This window comes from Protomyctophum parallelum, assembly GCF_964188405.1.
Source record: "Protomyctophum parallelum genome assembly, chromosome: 8".
NCBI classification, from domain to species: Eukaryota; Metazoa; Chordata; class Actinopteri; order Myctophiformes; family Myctophidae; genus Protomyctophum; species Protomyctophum parallelum.
Genome location: NC_139703.1, coordinates 25,295,824 through 25,321,379, shown reverse-complemented (window position 1 = coordinate 25,321,379; position 25,556 = coordinate 25,295,824). Strand labels below are relative to the sequence as shown.

Genomic DNA, 25,556 nt, shown 5'->3' with positions numbered 1-25,556 from the left:
TTATAACCCATTGTTTTTTTTTATTTTTGAAAAAAATAATATCCTCGTTTTTCATCATTTTGGACCATGGGCTATAGCCTATATCGTACAGCATACTATAGCACGCCGTTTTTCATTATTTTTGAGGATTTGAAAAAAATGAAAAAATGAAAAAAAAAACGATGGGTTATAGCCCATCATTTATTTTTATTTTTGAAAAAAATAATATCCTCGTTTTTCATCATATTGGACCATGGGCTATAGCCCATATCGTACGGCATACTATAGCACGCCGTTTTTCACCATTTTTGAGGTTTTGAAAAAATAATAATAATAAAGAAACGATGGGTTATAGCCCATCGTTTAAAAAAAAAATTTACCTCGTTTTTCATCATTTTGGACCATATCGTACGGCATACTATAGCACGCCGTTTTTCATCATTTTTGCCATTGAGCCCCATTGTAAATTTGAAAGCACTATATTTCTAAAACTATGAAACATTTCAAAGATTCCTTTTCAGGCAAACATGTCCACCGTAAGATGAACCTAAGTAGGCTAGAATGGGGTTGCTAGGTGTAAGTATGTAGGACTAGTAGCATGCCAAATTTTGTGCTATTGCCATAGAGAATGCATTGGGCGTTTAAGTTAAATAACTCATAAACTACAAAACATAAAAATAAAAAAAAGTTCCAGCATGTGTCTCCACAGTAAGCTGAATAATAAAAAGTGTGAATGGAGTTTCTAGGTGAAAGTGACTTTTGACGTGCCTATAGAGCTGCCATTGAGCCCCATGTTAAATGTCTCAAATTTGAAAGCACTATATTTCTAAAACTATGAAACATTTCAAAGATTCCTTTTCAGGCAAACATGTCCACCGTAAGATGAACCTAAGTAGGCTAGAATGGGGTTGCTAGGTGTAAGTATGTAGGACTAGTAGCATTCCAAATTTTGTGCTATTGCCATAGAGAATGCATTGGGCGTTTAAGTTAAATAACTCATAAACTACAAAACATAAAAATAAAAAAAAGTTCCAGCATGTGTCTCCACAGTAAGCTGAATAATAAAAAGTGTGAATGGAGTTTCTAGGTGAAAGTGACTTTTGACGTGCCTATAGAGCTGCCATTGAGCCCCATGTTAAATGTCTCAAATTTGAAAGCACTATATTTCTAAAACTATGAAACATTTCAAAGATTCCTTTTCAGGCAAACATGTCCACCGTAAGATGAACCTAAGTAGGCTAGAATGGGGTTGCTAGGTGTAAGTATGTAGGACTAGTAGCATGCCAAATTTTGTGCTATTGCCATAGAGAATGCATTGGGCGTTTAAGTTAAATAACTCATAAACTACAAAACATAAAAATAAATAAAAGTTCCAGCATGTGTCTCCACAGTAAGCTGAATAATAAAAAGTGTGAATGGAGTTTCTAGGTGAAAGTGACTTTTGACGTGCCTATAGAGCTGCCATTGAGCCCCATGTTAAATGTCTCAAATTTGAAAGCACTATATTTCTAAAACTATGAAACATTTCAAAGATTCCTTTTCAGGCAAACATGTCCACCGTAAGATGAACCTAAGTAGGCTAGAATGGGGTTGCTAGGTGTAAGTATGTAGGACTAGTAGCATGCCAAAGTTTGTGCTATTGCCATAGAGAATGCATTGTGTTGCGGAGGATGAGAGGAATGCTCTCATCCTCCGCAACACCCATTCTCATACACCGCTATACACCGCGAGGATATGGGCTATAGCCCATATCGTACGGCATACTATACTGTAGCACGCCGTTTTTCATCATTTTTGAGGATTTGGAAAAAAATTAAAAATTAAAAAAACGATGGGTTATAACCCATTGTTTGTTTGTTTTTTTGAAAAAAAGTAATATCCTCGTTTTTCATCATTTTGGACCATGGGCTATAGCCTATATCGTACGGCATACTATAGCACGCCGTTTTTCATCATTTTTGAGGATTTGAAAAAAAAGAAAAAAAACGATGGGTTATAGCCCATCGTTTATTTTTATTTTTGAAAAAAATAATATCCTCGTTTTTCATCATATTGGACCATGGGCTATAACCCATATCGTACGGCATACTATAGCACGCCGTTTTTCATCATTTTTGAGGTTTTGAAAAAAAATAAAAAATAAAGAAACGATGGGTTATAGCCCATTGTTTATTTTTATTTTAAAAAATAATAATATCCTCGTTTTTCATCATTTTGGTCCATGGGCTATAGCCTATATCGTACGGCATACTATAGCACGCCGTTTTTCATCATTTTTGAGGATTTGAAAAAAATGAAAAAGATGAAAAAAAAAACGATGGGTTATAACCCATCGTTTTTAGAATTTTGATTTCTTTTTTTTTTATCCTCGTTTTTCATCATTTTGGACCATGGGCTATAGCCTATATCGTACGGCATACTATAGCACGCCGTTTTTCATCATTTTTGAGGATTTGAAAAAAATGAAAAAATGAAAAAAAAACGATGGGTTATAGCCCATCGTTTATTTTTATTTAAAAAAAAAAAAATATCCTCGTTTTTCATCATTTTGGACCATGGGCTATAGCCCATATCGTATGGCATACTATATAGCACGCCGTTTTTCATCATTTTTGAGGATTTGAAAAAAATAAAAAAAACAATGGGTTATAGCCCATCGTTTTTTTAATTTTTGATTTTTTTTTTAATCCTCGTTTTTCATCATATTGGACCATGGGCTATAGCCCATATCGTACGGCATACTATAGCACGCCATTTTTCATCATTTTTGAGGTATTGAAAAAAAAACAAAAAAACAAAACGATGGGTTATAGCCCATCGTTTAAAAAAAAGAAATTAACCTCGTTTTTCATCATTTTGGACCATATCGTACGGCATACTATAGCACGCCGTTTTTCATCATTTTTGAGGTTTTGAAAAAAAAATAATAATAAAGAAACGATGGGTTATAGCCCATCGTTTATTTTTATTTTTGAAAAAAATAATATCCTCGTTTTTCATCATTTTGGACCATGGGCTATAGCCTATATCGTACGGCATACTATAGCACGCCGTTTTTCATCATTTTTGAGGATTTGAAAAAAATGAAAAAATGAAAAAAAAACGATGGGTTATAGCCCATTGTTTATTTTTATTTTAAAAAATAATAATATCCTCGTTTTTCATCATTTTGGTCCATGGGCTATAGCCTATATCGTACGGCATACTATAGCACGCCGTTTTTCATCATTTTTGAGGATTTGAAAAAAATGAAAAAGATGAAAAAAAAAACGATGGGTTATAACCCATCGTTTTTAGAATTTTGATTTTTTTTTTTTTATCCTCGTTTTTCATCATTTTGGACCATGGGCTATAGCCTATATCGTACGGCATACTATAGCACGCCGTTTTTCATCATTTTTGAGGATTTGAAAAAAATGAAAAAATGAAAAAAAAACGATGGGTTATAGCCCATCGTTTATTTTTATTTAAAAAAATAATAATATCCTCGTTTTTCATCATTTTGGACCATGGGCTATAGCCCATATCGTATGGCATACTATATAGCACGCCGTTTTTCATCATTTTTGAGGATTTGAAAAAAATAAAAAAAACAATGGGTTATAGCCCATCGTTTTTTTAATTTTTGATTTTTTTTTTAATCCTCGTTTTTCATCATATTGGACCATGGGCTATAGCCCATATCGTACGGCATACTATAGCACGCCATTTTTCATCATTTTTGAGGTATTGAAAAAAAAACAAAAAAACAAAACGATGGGTTATAGCCCATCGTTTAAAAAAAAGAAATTAACCTCGTTTTTCATCATTTTGGACCATATCGTACGGCATACTATAGCACGCCGTTTTTCATCATTTTTGACATTGAGCCCCATTGTAAATTTGAAAGCACTATATTTCTAAAACTATGAAACATTTCAAAGATTCCTTTTCAGGCAAACATGTCCACCGTAAGATGAACCTAAGTAGGCTAGAATGGGGTTGCTAGGTGTAAGTATGTAGGACTAGTAGCATGCCAAATTTTGTGCTATTGCCATAGAGAATGCATTGGGCGTTTAAGTTAAATAACTCATAAACTACAAAACATAAAAATAAAAAAAAGTTCCAGCATGTGTCTCCACAGTAAGCTGAATAATAAAAAGTGTGAATGGAGTTTCTAGGTGAAAGTGACTTTTGACGTGCCTATAGAGCTGCCATTGAGCCCCATGTTAAATGTCTCAAATTTGAAAGCACTATATTTCTAAAACTATGAAACATTTCAAAGATTCCTTTTCAGGCAAACATGTCCACCGTAAGATGAACCTAAGTAGGCTAGAATGGGGTTGCTAGGTGTAAGTATGTAGGACTAGTAGCATGCCAAATTTTGTGCTATTGCCATAGAGAATGCATTGGGCGTTTAAGTTAAATAACTCATAAACTACAAAACATAAAAATAAAAAAAAGTTCCAGCATGTGTCTCCACAGTAAGCTGAATAATAAAAAGTGTGAATGGAGTTTCTAGGTGAAAGTGACTTTTGACGTGCCTATAGAGCTGCCATTGAGCCCCATGTTAAATGTCTCAAATTTGAAAGCACTATATTTCTAAAACTATGAAACATTTCAAAGATTCCTTTTCAGGCAAACATGTCCACCGTAAGATGAACCTAAGTAGGCTAGAATGGGGTTGCTAGGTGTAAGTATGTAGGACTAGTAGCATGCCAAATTTTGTGCTATTGCCATAGAGAATGCATTGGGCGTTTAAGTTAAATAACTCATAAACTACAAAACATAAAAATAAAAAAAAGTTCCAGCATGTGTCTCCACAGTAAGCTGAATAATAAAAAGTGTGAATGGAGTTTCTAGGTGAAAGTGACTTTTGACGTGCCTATAGAGCTGCCATTGAGCCCCATGTTAAATGTCTCAAATTTGAAAGCACTATATTTCTAAAACTATGAAACATTTCAAAGATTCCTTTTCAGGCAAACATGTCCACCGTAAGATGAACCTAAGTAGGCTAGAATGGGGTTGCTAGGTGTAAGTATGTAGGACTAGTAGCATGCCAAATTTTGTGCTATTGCCATAGAGAATGCATTGTGTTGAGGATGAGAGGAATGCTCTCATCCTCCGCAACACCCATTCTCATACACCGCTATACACCGCGAGGATATGGGCTATAGCCCATATCGTACGGCATACTATACTGTAGCGCGCCGTTTTTCATCATTTTTGAGGATTTGGAAAAAATAATAAATAATAAAAAAACGATGGGTTATAACCCATTGTTTTTTTTTATTTTTGAAAAAAATAATATCCTCGTTTTTCATCATTTTGGACCATGGGCTATAGCCTATATCGTACAGCATACTATAGCACGCCGTTTTTCATTATTTTTGAGGATTTGAAAAAAATGAAAAAATGAAAAAAAAAACGATGGGTTATAGCCCATCATTTATTTTTATTTTTGAAAAAAATAATATCCTCGTTTTTCATCATATTGGACCATGGGCTATAGCCCATATCGTACGGCATACTATAGCACGCCGTTTTTCACCATTTTTGAGGTTTTGAAAAAATAATAATAATAAAGAAACGATGGGTTATAGCCCATCGTTTAAAAAAAAAATTTACCTCGTTTTTCATCATTTTGGACCATATCGTACGGCATACTATAGCACGCCGTTTTTCATCATTTTTGCCATTGAGCCCCATTGTAAATTTGAAAGCACTATATTTCTAAAACTATGAAACATTTCAAAGATTCCTTTTCAGGCAAACATGTCCACCGTAAGATGAACCTAAGTAGGCTAGAATGGGGTTGCTAGGTGTAAGTATGTAGGACTAGTAGCATGCCAAATTTTGTGCTATTGCCATAGAGAATGCATTGGGCGTTTAAGTTAAATAACTCATAAACTACAAAACATAAAAATAAAAAAAAGTTCCAGCATGTGTCTCCACAGTAAGCTGAATAATAAAAAGTGTGAATGGAGTTTCTAGGTGAAAGTGACTTTTGACGTGCCTATAGAGCTGCCATTGAGCCCCATGTTAAATGTCTCAAATTTGAAAGCACTATATTTCTAAAACTATGAAACATTTCAAAGATTCCTTTTCAGGCAAACATGTCCACCGTAAGATGAACCTAAGTAGGCTAGAATGGGGTTGCTAGGTGTAAGTATGTAGGACTAGTAGCATTCCAAATTTTGTGCTATTGCCATAGAGAATGCATTGGGCGTTTAAGTTAAATAACTCATAAACTACAAAACATAAAAATAAAAAAAAGTTCCAGCATGTGTCTCCACAGTAAGCTGAATAATAAAAAGTGTGAATGGAGTTTCTAGGTGAAAGTGACTTTTGACGTGCCTATAGAGCTGCCATTGAGCCCCATGTTAAATGTCTCAAATTTGAAAGCACTATATTTCTAAAACTATGAAACATTTCAAAGATTCCTTTTCAGGCAAACATGTCCACCGTAAGATGAACCTAAGTAGGCTAGAATGGGGTTGCTAGGTGTAAGTATGTAGGACTAGTAGCATGCCAAATTTTGTGCTATTGCCATAGAGAATGCATTGGGCGTTTAAGTTAAATAACTCATAAACTACAAAACATAAAAATAAAAAAAAGTTCCAGCATGTGTCTCCACAGTAAGCTGAATAATAAAAAGTGTGAATGGAGTTTCTAGGTGAAAGTGACTTTTGACGTGCCTATAGAGCTGCCATTGAGCCCCATGTTAAATGTCTCAAATTTGAAAGCACTATATTTCTAAAACTATGAAACATTTCAAAGATTCCTTTTCAGGCAAACATGTCCACCGTAAGATGAACCTAAGTAGGCTAGAATGGGGTTGCTAGGTGTAAGTATGTAGGACTAGTAGCATGCCAAATTTTGTGCTATTGCCATAGAGAATGCATTGGGCGTTTAAGTTAAATAACTCATAAACTACAAAACATAAAAATAAAAAAAAGTTCCAGCATGTGTCTCCACAGTAAGCTGAATAATAAAAAGTGTGAATGGAGTTTCTAGGTGAAAGTGACTTTTGACGTGCCTATAGAGCTGCCATTGAGCCCCATGTTAAATGTCTCAAATTTGAAAGCACTATATTTCTAAAACTATGAAACATTTCAAAGATTCCTTTTCAGGCAAACATGTCCACCGTAAGATGAACCTAAGTAGGCTAGAATGGGGTTGCTAGGTGTAAGTATGTAGGACTAGTAGCATGCCAAATTTTGTGCTATTGCCATAGAGAATGCATTGTGTTGAGGATGAGAGGAATGCTCTCATCCTCCGCAACACCCATTCTCATACACCGCTATACACCGCGAGGATATGGGCTATAGCCCATATCGTACGGCATACTATACTGTAGCGCGCCGTTTTTCATCATTTTTGAGGATTTGGAAAAAATAATAAATAATAAAAAAACGATGGGTTATAACCCATTGTTTTTTTTTATTTTTGAAAAAAATAATATCCTCGTTTTTCATCATTTTGGACCATGGGCTATAGCCTATATCGTACAGCATACTATAGCACGCCGTTTTTCATTATTTTTGAGGATTTGAAAAAAATGAAAAAATGAAAAAAAAAACGATGGGTTATAGCCCATCATTTATTTTTATTTTTGAAAAAAATAATATCCTCGTTTTTCATCATATTGGACCATGGGCTATAGCCCATATCGTACGGCATACTATAGCACGCCGTTTTTCACCATTTTTGAGGTTTTGAAAAAATAATAATAATAAAGAAACGATGGGTTATAGCCCATCGTTTAAAAAAAAAATTTACCTCGTTTTTCATCATTTTGGACCATATCGTACGGCATACTATAGCACGCCGTTTTTCATCATTTTTGCCATTGAGCCCCATTGTAAATTTGAAAGCACTATATTTCTAAAACTATGAAACATTTCAAAGATTCCTTTTCAGGCAAACATGTCCACCGTAAGATGAACCTAAGTAGGCTAGAATGGGGTTGCTAGGTGTAAGTATGTAGGACTAGTAGCATGCCAAATTTTGTGCTATTGCCATAGAGAATGCATTGGGCGTTTAAGTTAAATAACTCATAAACTACAAAACATAAAAATAAAAAAAAGTTCCAGCATGTGTCTCCACAGTAAGCTGAATAATAAAAAGTGTGAATGGAGTTTCTAGGTGAAAGTGACTTTTGACGTGCCTATAGAGCTGCCATTGAGCCCCATGTTAAATGTCTCAAATTTGAAAGCACTATATTTCTAAAACTATGAAACATTTCAAAGATTCCTTTTCAGGCAAACATGTCCACCGTAAGATGAACCTAAGTAGGCTAGAATGGGGTTGCTAGGTGTAAGTATGTAGGACTAGTAGCATTCCAAATTTTGTGCTATTGCCATAGAGAATGCATTGGGCGTTTAAGTTAAATAACTCATAAACTACAAAACATAAAAATAAAAAAAAGTTCCAGCATGTGTCTCCACAGTAAGCTGAATAATAAAAAGTGTGAATGGAGTTTCTAGGTGAAAGTGACTTTTGACGTGCCTATAGAGCTGCCATTGAGCCCCATGTTAAATGTCTCAAATTTGAAAGCACTATATTTCTAAAACTATGAAACATTTCAAAGATTCCTTTTCAGGCAAACATGTCCACCGTAAGATGAACCTAAGTAGGCTAGAATGGGGTTGCTAGGTGTAAGTATGTAGGACTAGTAGCATGCCAAATTTTGTGCTATTGCCATAGAGAATGCATTGGGCGTTTAAGTTAAATAACTCATAAACTACAAAACATAAAAATAAAAAAAAGTTCCAGCATGTGTCTCCACAGTAAGCTGAATAATAAAAAGTGTGAATGGAGTTTCTAGGTGAAAGTGACTTTTGACGTGCCTATAGAGCTGCCATTGAGCCCCATGTTAAATGTCTCAAATTTGAAAGCACTATATTTCTAAAACTATGAAACATTTCAAAGATTCCTTTTCAGGCAAACATGTCCACCGTAAGATGAACCAAAGTAGGCTAGAATGGGGTTGCTAGGTGTAAGTATGTAGGACTAGTAGCATGCCAAAGTTTGTGCTATTGCCATAGAGAATGCATTGTGTTGCGGAGGATGAGAGGAATGCTCTCATCCTCCGCAACACCCATTCTCATACACCGCTATACACCGCGAGGATATGGGCTATAGCCCATATCGTACGGCATACTATACTGTAGCACGCCGTTTTTCATCATTTTTGAGGATTTGGAAAAAAATTAAAAATTAAAAAAACGATGGGTTATAACCCATTGTTTGTTTGTTTTTTTGAAAAAAAGTAATATCCTCGTTTTTCATCATTTTGGACCATGGGCTATAGCCTATATCGTACGGCATACTATAGCACGCCGTTTTTCATCATTTTTGAGGATTTGAAAAAAAAGAAAAAAAACGATGGGTTATAGCCCATCGTTTATTTTTATTTTTGAAAAAAATTATATCCTCGTTTTTCATCATATTGGATCATGGGCTATAACCCATATCGTACGGCATACTATAGCACGCCGTTTTTCATCATTTTTGAGGTTTTGAAAAAAAAATAATAATAAAGAAACGATGGGTTATAGCCCATCGTTTATTTTTATTTTTGAAAAAAATAATATCCTCGTTTTTCATCATTTTGGACCATGGGCTATAGCCTATATCGTACGGCATACTATAGCACGCCGTTTTTCATCATTTTTGAGGATTTGAAAAAAATGAAAAAATGAAAAAAAAACGATGGGTTATAGCCCATCGTTTATTTTTATTTAAAAAAAAAAAGATATCCTCGTTTTTCATCATTTTGGACCATGGGCTATAGCCTATATCGTACGGCATACTATAGCACGCCGTTTTTCATCATTTTTGAGGATTTGGAAAAAATGAAAAAAAAAACGATGGGTTATAACCCATCGTTTTTTGAATTTTGATTATTTTTTTTTTATCCTCGTTTTTCATCATTTTGGACCATGGGCTATAGCCCATATCGTATGGCATACTATAGCACGCCGTTTTTCATCATTTTTGAGGATTTGAAAAAAATAAAAAAAACAATGGGTTATAGCCCATCGTTTTTTTAATTTTTGATTTTTTTTTTAATCCTCGTTTTTCATCATATTGGACCATGGGCTATAGCCCATATCGTACGGCATACTATAGCACGCCATTTTTCATCATTTTTGAGGTATTGAAAAAAAAAAAAAAAAAAAAAAACGATGGGTTATAGCCCATCGTTTAAAAAAAAGAAATTAACCTCGTTTTTCATCATTTTGGACCATATCGTACGGCATACTATAGCACGCCGTTTTTCATCATTTTTGACATTGAGCCCCATTGTAAATTTGAAAGCACTATATTTCTAAAACTATGAAACATTTCAAAGATTCCTTTTCAGGCAAACATGTCCACCGTAAGATGAACCTAAGTAGGCTAGAATGGGGTTGCTAGGTGTAAGTATGTAGGACTAGTAGCATGCCAAATTTTGTGCTATTGCCATAGAGAATGCATTGGGCGTTTAAGTTAAATAACTCATAAACTACAAAATATAAAAATAAAAAAAAGTTCCAGCATGTGTCTCCACAGTAAGCTGAATAATAAAAAGTGTGAATGGAGTTTCTAGGTGAAAGTGACTTTTGACGTGCCTATAGAGCTGCCATTGAGCCCCATGTTAAATGTCTCAAATTTGAAAGCACTATATTTCTAAAACTATGAAACATTTCAAAGATTCCTTTTCAGGCAAACATGTCCACCGTAAGATTAACCTAAGTAGGCTAGAATGGGGTTGCTAGGTGTAAGTATGTAGGACTAGTAGCATGCCAAATTTTGTGCTATTGCCATAGAGAATGCATTGGACGTTTAAGTTAAATAACTCATAAACTACAAAACATAAAAATAAAAAAAAGTTCCAGCATGTGTCTCCACAGTAAGCTGAATAATAAAAAGTGTGAATGGAGTTTCTAGGTGAAAGTGACTTTTGACGTGCCTATAGAGCTGCCATTGAGCCCCATGTTAAATGTCTCAAATTTGAAAGCACTATATTTCTAAAACTATGAAACATTTCAAAGATTCCTTTTCAGGCAAACATGTCCACCGTAAGATGAACCTAAGTAGGCTAGAATGGGGTTGCTAGGTGTAAGTATGTAGGACTAGTAGCATGCCAAATTTTGTGCTATTGCCATAGAGAATGCATTGGGCGTTTAAGTTAAATAACTCATAAACTACAAAACATAAAAATAAAAAAAAGTTCCAGCATGTGTCTCCACAGTAAGCTGAATAATAAAAAGTGTGAATGGAGTTTCTAGGTGAAAGTGACTTTTGACGTGCCTATAGAGCTGCCATTGAGCCCCATGTTAAATGTCTCAAATTTGAAAGCACTATATTTCTAAAACTATGAAACATTTCAAAGATTCCTTTTCAGGCAAACATGTCCACCGTAAGATGAACCTAAGTAGGCTAGAATGGGGTTGCTAGGTGTAAGTATGTAGGACTAGTAGCATGTCACATTTTGTGCTATTGCCATAGAGAATGCATTGGGCGTTTAAGTTAAATAACTCATAAACTACAAAACATAAAAATAAAAAAAAGTTTCAGCATGTGTCTCCACAGTAAGCTGAATAATAAAAAGTGTGAATGGAGTTTCTAGGTGAAAGTGACTTTTGACGTGCCTATAGAGCTGCCATTGAGCCCCATGTTAAATGTCTCAAATTTGAAAGCACTATATTTCTAAAACTATGAAACATTTCAAAGATTCCTTTTCAGGCAAACATGTCCACCGTAAGATGAACCTAAGTAGGCTAGAATGGGGTTGCTAGGTGTAAGTATGTAGGACTAGTAGCATGCCAAAGTTTGTGCTATTGCCATAGAGAATGCATTGTGTTGCGGAGGATGAGAGGAATGCTCTCATCCTCCGCAACACCCATTCTCATACACCGCTATACACCGCGAGGATATGGGCTATAGCCCATATCGTACGGCATACTATACTGTAGCACGCCGTTTTTCATCATTTTTGAGGATTTGGAAAAAAATTAAAAATTAAAAAAACGATGGGTTATAACCCATTGTTTGTTTGTTTTTTAAAAAAAAAGTAATATCCTCGTTTTTCATCATTTTGGACCATGGGCTATAGCCTATATCGTACGGCATACTATAGCACGCCGTTTTTCATCATTTTTGAGGATTTGAAAAAAAAGAAAAAAAACGATGGGTTATAGCCCATCGTTTATTTTTATTTTTGAAAAAAATAATATCCTCGTTTTTCATCATATTGGACCATGGGCTATAACCCATATCGTACGGCATACTATAGCACGCCGTTTTTCATCATTTTTGAGGTTTTGAAAAAATAATAATAATAAAGAAACGATGGGTTATAGCCCATCGTTTATTTTTATTTTTGAAAAAAATAATATCCTCGTTTTTCATCATTTTGGACCATGGGCTATAGCCTATATCGTACGGCATACTATAGCACGCCGTTTTTCATCATTTTTGAGGATTTGAAAAAAATGAAAAAATGAAAAAAAAAACGATGGGTTATAGCCCATTGTTTATTTTTATTTAAAAAAAAAATAATATCCTCGTTTTTCATCATTTTGGTCCATGGGCTATAGCCTATATCGTACGGCATACTATAGCACGCCGTTTTTCATCATTTTTGAGGATTTGAAAAAAATGAAAAAGATGAAAAAAAAAACGATGGGTTATAACCCATCGTTTTTAGAATTTTGATTTTTTTTTTTTTTATCCTCGTTTTTCATCATTTTGGACCATGGGCTATAGCCTATATCGTACGGCATACTATAGCACGCCGTTTTTCATCATTTTTGAGGATTTGAAAAAAATGAAAAAATGAAAAAAAAACGATGGGTTATAGCCCATCGTTTATTTTTATTTAAAAAAATAATAATATCCTCGTTTTTCATCATTTTGGACCATGGGCTATAGCCTATATCGTACGGCATACTATAGCACGCCGTTTTTCATCATTTTTGAGGATTTGAAAAAAATGAAAAAATGAAAAAAAAACGATGGGTTATAACCCATCGTTTTTGGAATTTTGATTATTATTTTTTTATCCTCGTTTTTCATCATTTTGGACCATGGGCTATAGCCCATATCGTATGGCATACTATAGCACGCCGTTTTTCATCATTTTTGAGGATTTGAAAAAAATAAAAAAAACAATGGGTTATAGCCCATCGTTTTTTTAATTTTTGATTTTTTTTTTAATCCTCGTTTTTCATCATATTGGACCATGGGCTATAGCCCATATCGTACGGCATACTATAGCACGCCATTTTTCATCATTTTTGAGGTATTGAAAAAAAAACAAAAAAACAAAACGATGGGTTATAGCCCATCGTTTAAAAAAAAGAAATTAACCTCGTTTTTCATCATTTTGGACCATATCGTACGGCATACTATAGCACGCCGTTTTTCATCATTTTTGACATTGAGCCCCATTGTAAATTTGAAAGCACTATATTTCTAAAACTATGAAACATTTCAAAGATTCCTTTTCAGGCAAACATGTCCACCGTAAGATGAACCTAAGTAGGCTAGAATGGGGTTGCTAGGTGTAAGTATGTAGGACTAGTAGCATGCCAAATTTTGTGCTATTGCCATAGAGAATGCATTGGGCGTTTAAGTTAAATAACTCATAAACTACAAAACATAAAAATAAAAAAAAGTTCCAGCATGTGTCTCCACAGTAAGCTGAATAATAAAAAGTGTGAATGGAGTTTCTAGGTGAAAGTGACTTTTGACGTGCCTATAGAGCTGCCATTGAGCCCCATGTTAAATGTCTCAAATTTGAAAGCACTATATTTCTAAAACTATGAAACATTTCAAAGATTCCTTTTCAGGCAAACATGTCCACCGTAAGATGAACCTAAGTAGGCTAGAATGGGGTTGCTAGGTGTAAGTATGTAGGACTAGTAGCATGCCAAATTTTGTGCTATTGCCATAGAGAATGCATTGGGCGTTTAAGTTAAATAACTCATAAACTACAAAACATAAAAATAAAAAAAAGTTCCAGCATGTGTCTCCACAGTAAGCTGAATAATAAAAAGTGTGAATGGAGTTTCTAGGTGAAAGTGACTTTTGACGTGCCTATAGAGCTGCCATTGAGCCCCATGTTAAATGTCTCAAATTTGAAAGCACTATATTTCTAAAACTATGAAACATTTCAAAGATTCCTTTTCAGGCAAACATGTCCACCGTAAGATGAACCTAAGTAGGCTAGAATGGGGTTGCTAGGTGTAAGTATGTAGGACTAGTAGCATGCCAAATTTTGTGCTATTGCCATAGAGAATGCATTGGGCGTTTAAGTTAAATAACTCATAAACTACAAAACATAAAAATAAAAAAAAGTTCCAGCATGTGTCTCCACAGTAAGCTGAATAATAAAAAGTGTGAATGGAGTTTCTAGGTGAAAGTGACTTTTGACGTGCCTATAGAGCTGCCATTGAGCCCCATGTTAAATGTCTCAAATTTGAAAGCACTATATTTCTAAAACTATGAAACATTTCAAAGATTCCTTTTCAGGCAAACATGTCCACCGTAAGATGAACCTAAGTAGGCTAGAATGGGGTTGCTAGGTGTAAGTATGTAGGACTAGTAGCATGCCAAATTTTGTGCTATTGCCATAGAGAATGCATTGGGCGTTTAAGTTAAATAACTCATAAACTACAAAACATAAAAATAAAAAAAAGTTCCAGCATGTGTCTCCACAGTAAGCTGAATAATAAAAAGTGTGAATGGAGTTTCTAGGTGAAAGTGACTTTTGACGTGCCTATAGAGCTGCCATTGAGCCCCATGTTAAATGTCTCAAATTTGAAAGCACTATATTTCTAAAACTATGAAACATTTCAAAGATTCCTTTTCAGGCAAACATGTCCACCGTAAGATGAACCTAAGTAGGCTAGAATGGGGTTGCTAGGTGTAAGTATGTAGGACTAGTAGCATGCCAAATTTTGTGCTATTGCCATAGAGAATGCATTGGGCGTTTAAGTTAAATAACTCATAAACTACAAAACATAAAAATAAAAAAAAGTTCCAGCATGTGTCTCCACAGTAAGCTGAATAATAAAAAGTGTGAATGGAGTTTCTAGGTGAAAGTGACTTTTGACGTGCCTATAGAGCTGCCATTGAGCCCCATGTTAAATGTCTCAAATTTGAAAGCACTATATTTCTAAAACTATGAAACATTTCAAAGATTCCTTTTCAGGCAAACATGTCCACCGTAAGATGAACCTAAGTAGGCTAGAATGGGGTTGCTAGGTGTAAGTATGTAGGACTAGTAGCATGCCAAATTTTGTGCTATTGCCATAGAGAATGCATTGGGCGTTTAAGTTAAATAACTCATAAACTACAAAACATAAAAATAAAAAAAAGTTCCAGCATGTGTCTCCACAGTAAGCTGAATAATAAAAAGTGTGAATGGAGTTTCTAGGTGAAAGTGACTTTTGACGTGCCTATAGAGCTGCCATTGAGCCCCATGTTAAATGTCTCAAATTTGAAAGCACTATATTTCTAAAACTATGAAACATTTCAAAGATTCCTTTTCAGGCAAACATGTCCACCGTAAGATGAACCTAAGTAGGCTAGAATGGGGTTGCTAGGTGTAAGTATGTAGGACTAGTAGCATGCCAAATTTTGTGCTATTGCCATAGAGAATGCATTGTGTTGAGGATGAGAGGAATGCTCTCCTCCGCAACACCCATTCTCATACACCGCTATACACCGCGAGGATATGGGCTATAGCCCATATCGTACGGCATACTATACTGTAGCGCGCCGTTTTTCATCATTTTTGAGGATTTGGAAAAAATAATAAATAATAAAAAAACGATGGGTTATAACCCATTGTTTTTTTTTATTTTTGAAAAAAATAATATCCTCGTTTTTCATCATTTTGGACCATGGGCTATAGCCTATATCGTACAGCATACTATAGCACGCCGTTTTTCATTATTTTTGAGGATTTGAAAAAAATGAAAAAATGAAAAAAAAAACGATGGGTTATAGCCCATCATTTATTTTTATTTTTGAAAAAAATAATATCCTCGTTTTTCATCATATTGGACCATGGGCTATAGCCCATATCGTACGGCATACTATAGCACGCCGTTTTTCACCATTTTTGAGGTTTTGAAAAAATAATAATAATAAAGAAACGATGGGTTATAGCCCATCGTTTAAAAAAAAATTTTACCTCGTTTTTCATCATTTTGGACCATATCGTACGGCATACTATAGCACGCCGTTTTTCATCATTTTTGCCATTGAGCCCCATTGTAAATTTGAAAGCACTATATTTCTAAAACTATGAAACATTTCAAAGATTCCTTTTCAGGCAAACATGTCCACCGTAAGATGAACCTAAGTAGGCTAGAATGGGGTTGCTAGGTGTAAGTATGTAGGACTAGTAGCATGCCAAATTTTGTGCTATTGCCATAGAGAATGCATTGGGCGTTTAAGTTAAATAACTCATAAACTACAAAACATAAAAATAAAAAAAAGTTCCAGCATGTGTCTCCACAGTAAGCTGAATAATAAAAAGTGTGAATGGAGTTTCTAGGTGAAAGTGACTTTTGACGTGCCTATAGAGCTGCCATTGAGCCCCATGTTAAATGTCTCAAATTTGAAAGCACTATATTTCTAAAACAATGAAACATTTCAAAGATTCCTTTTCAGGCAAACATGTCCACCGTAAGATGAACCTAAGTAGGCTAGAATGGGGTTGCTAGGTGTAAGTATGTAGGACTAGTAGCATTCCAAATTTTGTGCTATTGCCATAGAGAATGCATTGGGCGTTTAAGTTAAATAACTCATAAACTACAAAACATAAAAATAAAAAAAAGTTCCAGCATGTGTCTCCACAGTAAGCTGAATAATAAAAAGTGTGAATGGAGTTTCTAGGTGAAAGTGACTTTTGACGTGCCTATAGAGCTGCCATTGAGCCCCATGTTAAATGTCTCAAATTTGAAAGCACTATATTTCTAAAACTATGAAACATCTCAAAGATTCCTTTTCAGGCAAACATGTCCACCGTAAGATGAACCTAAGTAGGCTAGAATGGGGTTGCTAGGTGTAAGTATGTAGGACTAGTAGCATGCCAAATTTTGTGCTATTGCCATAGAGAATGCATTGGGCGTTTAAGTTAAATAACTCATAAACTACAAAACATAAAAATAAAAAAAAGTTCCAGCATGTGTCTCCACAGTAAGCTGAATAATAAAAAGTGTGAATGGAGTTTCTAGGTGAAAGTGACTTTTGACGTGCCTATAGAGCTGCCATTGAGCCCCATGTTAAATGTCTCAAATTTGAAAGCACTATATTTCTAAAACTATGAAACATTTCAAAGATTCCTTTTCAGGCAAACATGTCCACCGTAAGATGAACCTAAGTAGGCTAGAATGGGGTTGCTAGGTGTAAGTATGTAGGACTAGTAGCATGCCAAATTTTGTGCTATTGCCATAGAGAATGCATTGGGCGTTTAAGTTAAATAACTCATAAACTACAAAACATAAAAATAAAAAAAAGTTCCAGCATGTGTCTCCACAGTAAGCTGAATAATAAAAAGTGTGAATGGAGTTTCTTGGTGAAAGTGACTTTTGACGTGCCTATAGAGCTGCCATTGAGCCCCATGTTAAATGTCTCAAATTTGAAAGCACTATATTTCTAAAACTATGAAACATTTCAAAGATTCCTTTTCAGGCAAACATGTCCACCGTAAGATGAACCTAAGTAGGCTAGAATGGGGTTGCTAGGTGTAAGTATGTAGGACTAGTAGCATGCCAAATTTTGTGCTATTGCCATAGAGAATGCATTGGGCGTTTAAGTTAAACTAGAAAGCAGTTCCCTGCAGAAACTGCGTGGGCTCGCCAAAAGACGCAATGTATATAATGTACAGTAGAAAATGTATTAAAGCTGAAAGAAAAGTTTAAAAAAAGAATGTATAAAAATTGGTAAAAAGAATAAGCATAAATAACTGCATAAAGCGGAATAAAGTATGTGGAAGTAGTATGATGCCCAAAAAGTGGCAGAATAAAGTAATTAAAGTATTACTGTCTACTAATGATTTGTAATGTATGAATAATGCTTTACAATGTATTCTTGATGAATTACGAAAAGGTAAAAAAGAAAAAGAAAAAAAGAGTAAATCCAATGAAGTATACATATAAAAGCATTCATGAGCTTAACAGAAATAGCATACTTTTACATGTAAAAAGAAGGTTCAAATAGCATATAGGCCTATCTTTAAAAGCATAAACACAATGATTATTGATAATGGTCTAAGATTTTTCTTTAAATGTAAAAATAATAATAATATTAAGTTCTTTATTAAAAGTTTTTTCTTTTTAAGTTTAAAAAAAAAAGTTAAAGTTTTTAATTTTTAAATGTTTTTAGTTTTTAAATGTTTTTTAATTTTTTTAATTTTTCCCCCTTTTTTTTTTTTTTTTTTTTTTTTTATGAAAGTATTTTTTTTATAAACGTGTGTGCGTGTGTGTGTGCGTGCGTGCGTGCGTGCGTGCGCTTGCGAGAGCTGTGTAAAGGCCAGCCAATAGGAAGACAGGGTGTGTGCGTGCGTGCGTGCGTGCGTGCGTGCGTGCGTGCTCTTGCGAGAGCTGTGTAAAGGCCATCCAATTGCACAAATAGCAGACCTACAAGCCCACAAGGTATCGCAGAGCAACTCATTGAGATCTTGTAACTTTAATTTCAGCCCTGTAATTAAGACTTTATATGTCTCAGCTGTGGAAGTGTAAAAGACTGGGAGTGGCGCGCAACTTGGTCCTGAATGGGGGGAAACTATGCCCGAACAAATTGCTCTATCGCAAAAAGTAAAAGTCGAATGCAAATATTTTTTTCGCTGTGAGTGGCCTGAGATATTGAGGTACACCATGTGTGATTGTGGTGTTGGTACGATCGAAAATGTCGTTATAAGAGCGAGTTAAGAATTGTCATCGCGATAATTTCCTCGTAAAGATTTTACAATTGAGGTCAATGAGCAGCTTGACTGTATTTGTGTCACTTAAAAGGCCGTAGTTCACATTCTGTATGTCTCTGTGCTTTGGTGGTCACATTGTGTGAAAGAGGACATGTGTGGCTACAAAATGACCAAAGAACATGCGTGTAAAATGAATATTTTGGCCGGGACGACAATTTGTTTGGTAAAATTTCAAGGAAAGATTTTCTGTTCCCGCACTCTAATCAAAGAAGCCCCGCACTCTAAGTTGGCACTAATTAGGCGAAACGGCCTGCGATTGAACTGTGATTTCGGAAAAACCGTTTAACGTATTCGAATACGGTTTGAACCACGAAACAGTCCAGAGTCGTGTGAGCTTTCTAAAGTTTAAATTTCTACGACAAAGTATGCCAGAGTAATGAGGCTGCAAAAGTGAGGTTGATTTAGAGATAAATCCCATACATTGTCAATGGGAGGAAAAAACTATAAATAAAGTTAAATATTTTAAAAAGTATAAACTTTTTCAAAACAACTTTTTCACCAATTAAAGTTCAAAGATAGATGAACATTATAAAGTTTGAATGAAGTTTCAAAGTGAAAGTATGACGGAGTAATAAGAGCTCAAAAAAGTTAACTGTGAAAAATGGGACCTTTCTTCCATCGACTCTCACTATAAAGAATGTAAAAAAAAGTTAAAAAGTTAAAAAGTATAAAAAGTATAAAACTTTGTAAAAATTCAAATGTTAGCATAAATGACTGCAAAGAGCTGAACAGTTTGAAGTTTGAACAACATTTCTAGTATAAAGTATGCGGAAGTAGTTAGGTGCCAAAAAAAAGGGCGGAAATTGGAATAAATAAATAAATATAAACTGGCAATAACTATTGTGTGCTCGCTGTGGCGAGCCCACAAATATAGGCTGGCAATAACTATTGTGTGCTCGCTGTGGCGAGCCCACAATAAATATAAACTGAGAGTAACTAGTGTGTGCTCGCTGTGGCGAGCCCACAATAACTCAGAAACTATAAAACATTTCAAAGTAAAACTTTCCAGCATGTGTCTCCACAGTAAGCTGAATAATAAAAAAGTGTGAATGGAGTTTCTAGGTGAATGTGCTTTTTTGGCGTGCCAATGTCTGCCATTGAGCCCCATTGTAAATGTCTCAAATTTGAAAGCACTATATTGTATGTAGGACTAGTAGGACTAGATGTCATATAATCCCATGAGGGATGGGCCACACGGTGGCATGACACTTAAATATGACACCCATTCCTGGGGGTCTGGATTTTCCGGGGACCCCCACACGGTAAATCTGTCATTTCTCAAATAATTTATCAGAAAATAATCCAAGTACAGTAGAGCACAGTACAGAACAGTAACTACTGTATAACAATAAATATATAGTTGCACCGCTCAAATCACACAGGTGTGATTTTTGAAATGACTGTTACCTATAGGCTATTGAAGTAAATATTGTTCTTATCGTTCATTAGCATATGTATTATATTATATAATATTGATGCAGCACTGTCGGCCAGGCTTTGTTGAAATGACTGTCACCTAGGCTATAGAAGCATAGGCCATTGCAGCCTAAACATTTTAAGTTGTTTTTATGATATTTTTTTTTCTTAATTTTTTTATCCCACGATTTTGTAACCCAGTTTTCTTTTTCACCCAGTGCCAATTATCTAATGTAATCCTGGGCGCTACACTTCCTCTGCCAACCTGGGGGGCAGCGGACTGACCTCATGCCTCCTTCTATGCATGAGGAATCCAAGCTGCTTCTTTTCACCTGACAGAGGGGAATTTCCCCGGGCGGACGTAGCGCGTGGAAGGGACACGTTATTCCGACCAGTTCCTTTCCCCTCCATCAGGCGCCCCGGCTGGCCAGGGGGAGGCAGTTTAGAGACCAGGATTACGGCATGTTTTTATGATATTAGATATAGACTGAGAGACAGCAGGAAGAATGTGCATGACATTTAAGAACACGGTCTTGAAATCAAATTCTCTCTGTGCACAGCAACATTTGAGTAGACGGTATAGACCATCCTCCCATATTCTCCCAAATTGAATGGTTTGGAAAGAATTGTCCTGGTTGTCTCAAAAAACAGCAAAAAGCCACAGGTGATATACAGTAGGCCTATACTGTATACTGTGTGTGTACGTGTTCCATTAGTTTTACTCCAGCTGTGTTGCTTATCGACACTGTGGGACACGATTGATGTTCTTGTCTGTGATGATAGTGTATAGCAAGGACAAGGAGTCTGGCTTATCGATTGATTATTGCTGCCAGGCACGGCCCTTTTTATTTACTTATCCCCGACTTGATGTTATGCTGTCCTTTAGGCCGTTTGTGAGCAGCACCTCAATTATTTAGCGAGATGTGATAAAGCCACATATTAATCTGATATGGTGTCACAGTGATGTCTTATGATTGTCTCCACCAGGCCGAAGGCATGTGGGGAGAGTATGTTTTGCACTTCGTCCGTCCGTGTGTCCGTCCGTGTGTCCGTGTGTCCGTGTGTCCGTGTGTCCGTGTGTCCGTGAACAGCTAATCTCGGCCACCGTTAACCCGGTCGATGCCACATTTTGCACACACACTCCCTGGATGCCAACGATGAACCTCTGCCCCAAACTTTCCAGAACGGCCTGTTATAGCGCCACCAGGAGGCCGCTTTGTGCAAAACAAGTTTTTTCACAGTACACCTACAGATTTTGTCCAAACATCACGCAAATTAGTACACAGTCTCTCTAGAGCCATTCAACGAAACGGGTCTTTCAGATTTCTCAGACTCCATCCTGATTGGTTAAGATTGGCTTCCAAAGTTCACAGGAGTGCTCAGTTTCAAACAAAATGCTGCAAATCATGAACACATCGCGTGATTTCCGTGAAATTGTGCACGCACATTCCCACTAGGCCGAGGACGAAATGCCACATGAACAATTTCAACTCAGCCTCAAGGTGGCGCTATAACTGGCCGAAAAGTGTTTTTACCTCTAACTGCACGGATCTGTGGATAACCTGGTGGAGACCTGTGCCCAGAAGGGCACTTTTTCTAGTTCCTTACTGAGAAACTGTTGACCTGCCGTAACCCCCTGCCTCTGGCTGTACAGCGTCAGCGTCTTTATCAGATAAATCAGCTTAATCTCATTCCATTTTCCAAACTCTTCACCCACTGACCTTTTGTTTCTCCTATGGAAGAAAATGTCTCCCCCACATGTCAGGTGTTCAAGGGAAAGAGGCGGGGGGGGGGGGGGGGGGGGGGTGGAGTTTTATTTTCTGGTTCCTGGAGGGAGAATCGTTTTTTTGAGCGGTGCCTAACCGCTCCAATGACTGGCTGCGTCCGTCCGTCCAATACGACTGGGTGACCTACAGTGGCACTGTTGAGAGGCCTAATAGGGCCATTCACACTGAGCACTATTAACTATAATGTTAAGTGTCTGCTATTGTGTGTGCTGGGCGTGTTGTACTTGTGTTTGTGATGTAGTGTGCCTATACAAGAGAGAGGGGTTAACTGCAGGAGCGGTGGTCTCAAAAACATAGAAGAAAAGTGGCAAAAGAATGACTCACTCGCTACCAAAATAAAAAAAGGCAAAGTCCTTAATCCGAGACTTAAAATAAAATGTATTTTATTTGTTATGCTTTTTCAGTACACTAAAACCATGTTCCTCCTTCATCCAGCCTCCCAGCAGGTTCTGGTGGCATCATCACCGACGGCAGACAGAGTGTGAGGTGGTCAGGAGGGCCTGCTGGCGTGCGTCGTCAGGGGGCTATGGTGGAGCGATGGACACTGGCTGCTGTGAGGAGAGACGTATCGGCAGCAGCAGGGGACGAAGGAAGGGAAGAGGAGGGGACCTCCATTCGTCGCGGCTCTGCGCGTCGCTGCTGCTGCTCTCGGCCCTGTGCGTGGGCCAGGTGCGCTCCGACCACCAGTGCCCCGACGGCTGCCACTGCGCCTGGGACACCAACACGGTGCTCTGCTACGATGCCGGGCTGCGCGAGGTCCCCGAGGGCATACCGCCGGAGACCGTCTCGCTGCACCTGGAGCGCAACTACATCCGCTCCATCCCAGAGGGCGCCTTCCGCGAGCTGGTGCACCTCCGCGACCTCTACCTCTCGCACAACCGCATCGACTCGCTGGCGTCGGGCGCCCTGCGCCACCTGGGCACCGAGCTGCGCCTGCTGGACCTGTCGCACAACCAGCTGCGCCGGGCCTCGCGCGAGGAGTTCGGGAGCACGCGCGCCAAGATGCGCCTCTACCACAACCCGTGGCACTGCGACTGCGCACTGCAGGTTAGTGTTGTTTTTTTTTCACTGAAGAAAACTAAATAGAAAGTAAACTAAAATGTTAGGGAGGGACTAGTGGGGAAGAGATCCAGTAGAACTAAAAGACATTTTAAGTTTGGTTACTTTTTACTTTCTCAATGGCAATAGCACAAACTTTGGCATGCTAATAGTCCTACATACTTACACCTAGAAACCCCATTCAAACCTATTTAGGTTAATCTTACAGTGGACATGTTTGCCTGAAAAGGAATCTTTGAAATGTTTCATAGTTTTAGAAATATAGTGCTTTCAAATTTGAGAAGTTTATAATGGGGCTCAATGGCAGCTTTGTCTGGTAAACCATCCCGGTCACGAGAATTGGTGGCAGTTTTGCAGAAGCCAAAAAGTGTCCAAATCAGCCAAAAAAATCCAATCAGCGTCTGTCAATCATAGGGCCTTGATCGCAGACATGATAATGTGAATTCACACAACCGAGGCTACAAACCCCCCTCTTCTCTTCCACAGCAATTGACACGCTCACAATCAAGATGATTGCCACCAGCAGTGGAGATAAAAAACAAAATAACAATCAATTCATGCTGAAAATATCCGATCTACAAGCTCACAATCTGCTATTTTCTGCATGCAACCAATTGTAAAATCAGCCATTATGACAACATCAAGGCACAGCCAAAATACATTTCACTCGACTAAATCAACTGCAGATTTGTTGACTAAAACCTTACGATATTTAGTTGACCAAAACTAGACGAACACTAAAACATTTCAGATGACTAAAACATGACTCAAAATAAATTAAGTTTTATGCTTCAAAAATGACTATGACTACTGTTGTGGCTCTTTTGTCGGCACTTCCACATTGGCTTCTACAACTACTGATAAACGAAAATCTAAATGTCGCTGTCCAAATCAACGCTTTACTGCCGCAGGAGCTGATGGAGACGCTGAACCTGGAGCCCGAGACGGTGAATGGCATTGTGTGCGAGAGCTCGGCGCACGCCCTCGGGGAGGTGGCGGGAGCGCGGTGGGCCGAGGACCCCGGGGCGGCGGCGTCGTCCCTGATGGGGGAGCACCGGGGACAGCCGCTGGTCAGGCTGCTGGACTCGGGCGTGAACTTCTGCTCGCTGCAGCGGAAGACCACCGACGTGGCCATGCTGGTGACCATGTTTGCCTGGTTCCTCATGGTCATCGTGTACGTGGTGTACTACGTGCGGCAGAACCAGGCCGAGGCCCGCCGCCACCTGGAGTACCTGAAGAGCCTGCCCAGCCCGCGCAAGTCCACGCCCACCGAGACGGACACGCTCAGCACCGGCTTCTAAAACCTTGCCTCACCCTAGGCTTTCCACCACCTCGGAGGAAAGCCTGGGTCTCTTGTTTCAAAAGTCTGTGTGATCCTGTCGGGAGCGGATGATATCGTTACATCGTGTTGTAGTATTGTTTTGTATAGTCGACAGGCAGGAACAACAGGCGGCAACTTCCTTTTCCCTCTCAATAAAAGCTCTCCTGTAGCCTGTAGCTTTTATTGAGAAAAATCGGTTTGAGGGAAAAGGAAGTTGCCGCCTGTTGTTCCTGCCTGTCGCCTACAAAACAATACTACAACATGACGTAATGATATCATCCGCTCCCGACAGGATCATATACCCTAAATGAAATGGTGCCCAGGCTTCTGAAAAGGCCGCCTGTTCGTGCTCCAGGTCTTTCGGCGACGAGGTGACCACCGAAAAGGTGGTTAGTAAAAACAGGGAGACATGTGGCGTGAGTGCTAGAAAACTGGACTATATGAATTGGCCTTGAGCCGGCACGGTGGATCTGTGCGCTGGTACTCAAAGTATACCCAAACGTTTTACTTGAGTAAAAGTGTCAATACTACAATGTAGAACTACTCTGTTACAAGTTAAAATGTACTTGAGTAAAAAGTATAAAAGTATTGGCATGAACATGTATACCAAAAGGTAAAACTACTCATTGAGCAGAATGTCCCGTTTCAAGTGACTAAGTAAATGTACTTAGTTACTTTCCACCACTGGATCTGTGTGGACTGATTCTGGACTGTTCCACCGCAAGGAGTCAGATTGGACAACGAGGCGCTGGCGAGATAAGACCAACTGTTGCATTCCACATTGCAATATTTCATTTTTTATTTCAATATATTTTTATTTCCAAATATTTAAATATTTGTATGATTATTTAATGTCTCCTACAAACGAACATGAGAGGATAGAGTACGGAATGAAAGAGGGAAAGTGCAGTACATAAAAAGCTAAATGGAAAAGGATAAAACATAAAAGAGAATGTATAGAAGGGGGGGAAAAGCAACAGCTTTTCCTTTCATGTTTGCAACCGTGCAGCGTCCCCCCCCAAGC

General features: G+C 37.5%; 2 protein-coding genes across 2 annotated transcripts in view; both read left to right on the top strand.

Annotated features, from left to right (window-relative positions):
• The window catches only part of LOC310863098 (MYG1 exonuclease-like), a 293,850-nt gene that overhangs the window by 73,117 nt on the left and 195,177 nt on the right, over positions 1–25,556 (top strand). The gene's annotated exons all lie outside the window — the stretch shown is intronic.
• On the top strand, positions 22,690–24,512 carry LOC310862972 (leucine-rich repeat-containing protein 3-like; the record flags this gene model as incomplete). The annotated part of the gene is made up of 2 exons (XM_083771095.1): positions 22,690–23,199; positions 24,123–24,512. The coding sequence occupies 2 exons, from the start codon at positions 22,690–22,692 to the stop codon at positions 24,510–24,512; spliced, it is 900 nt and encodes a 299-aa protein (XP_083627221.1).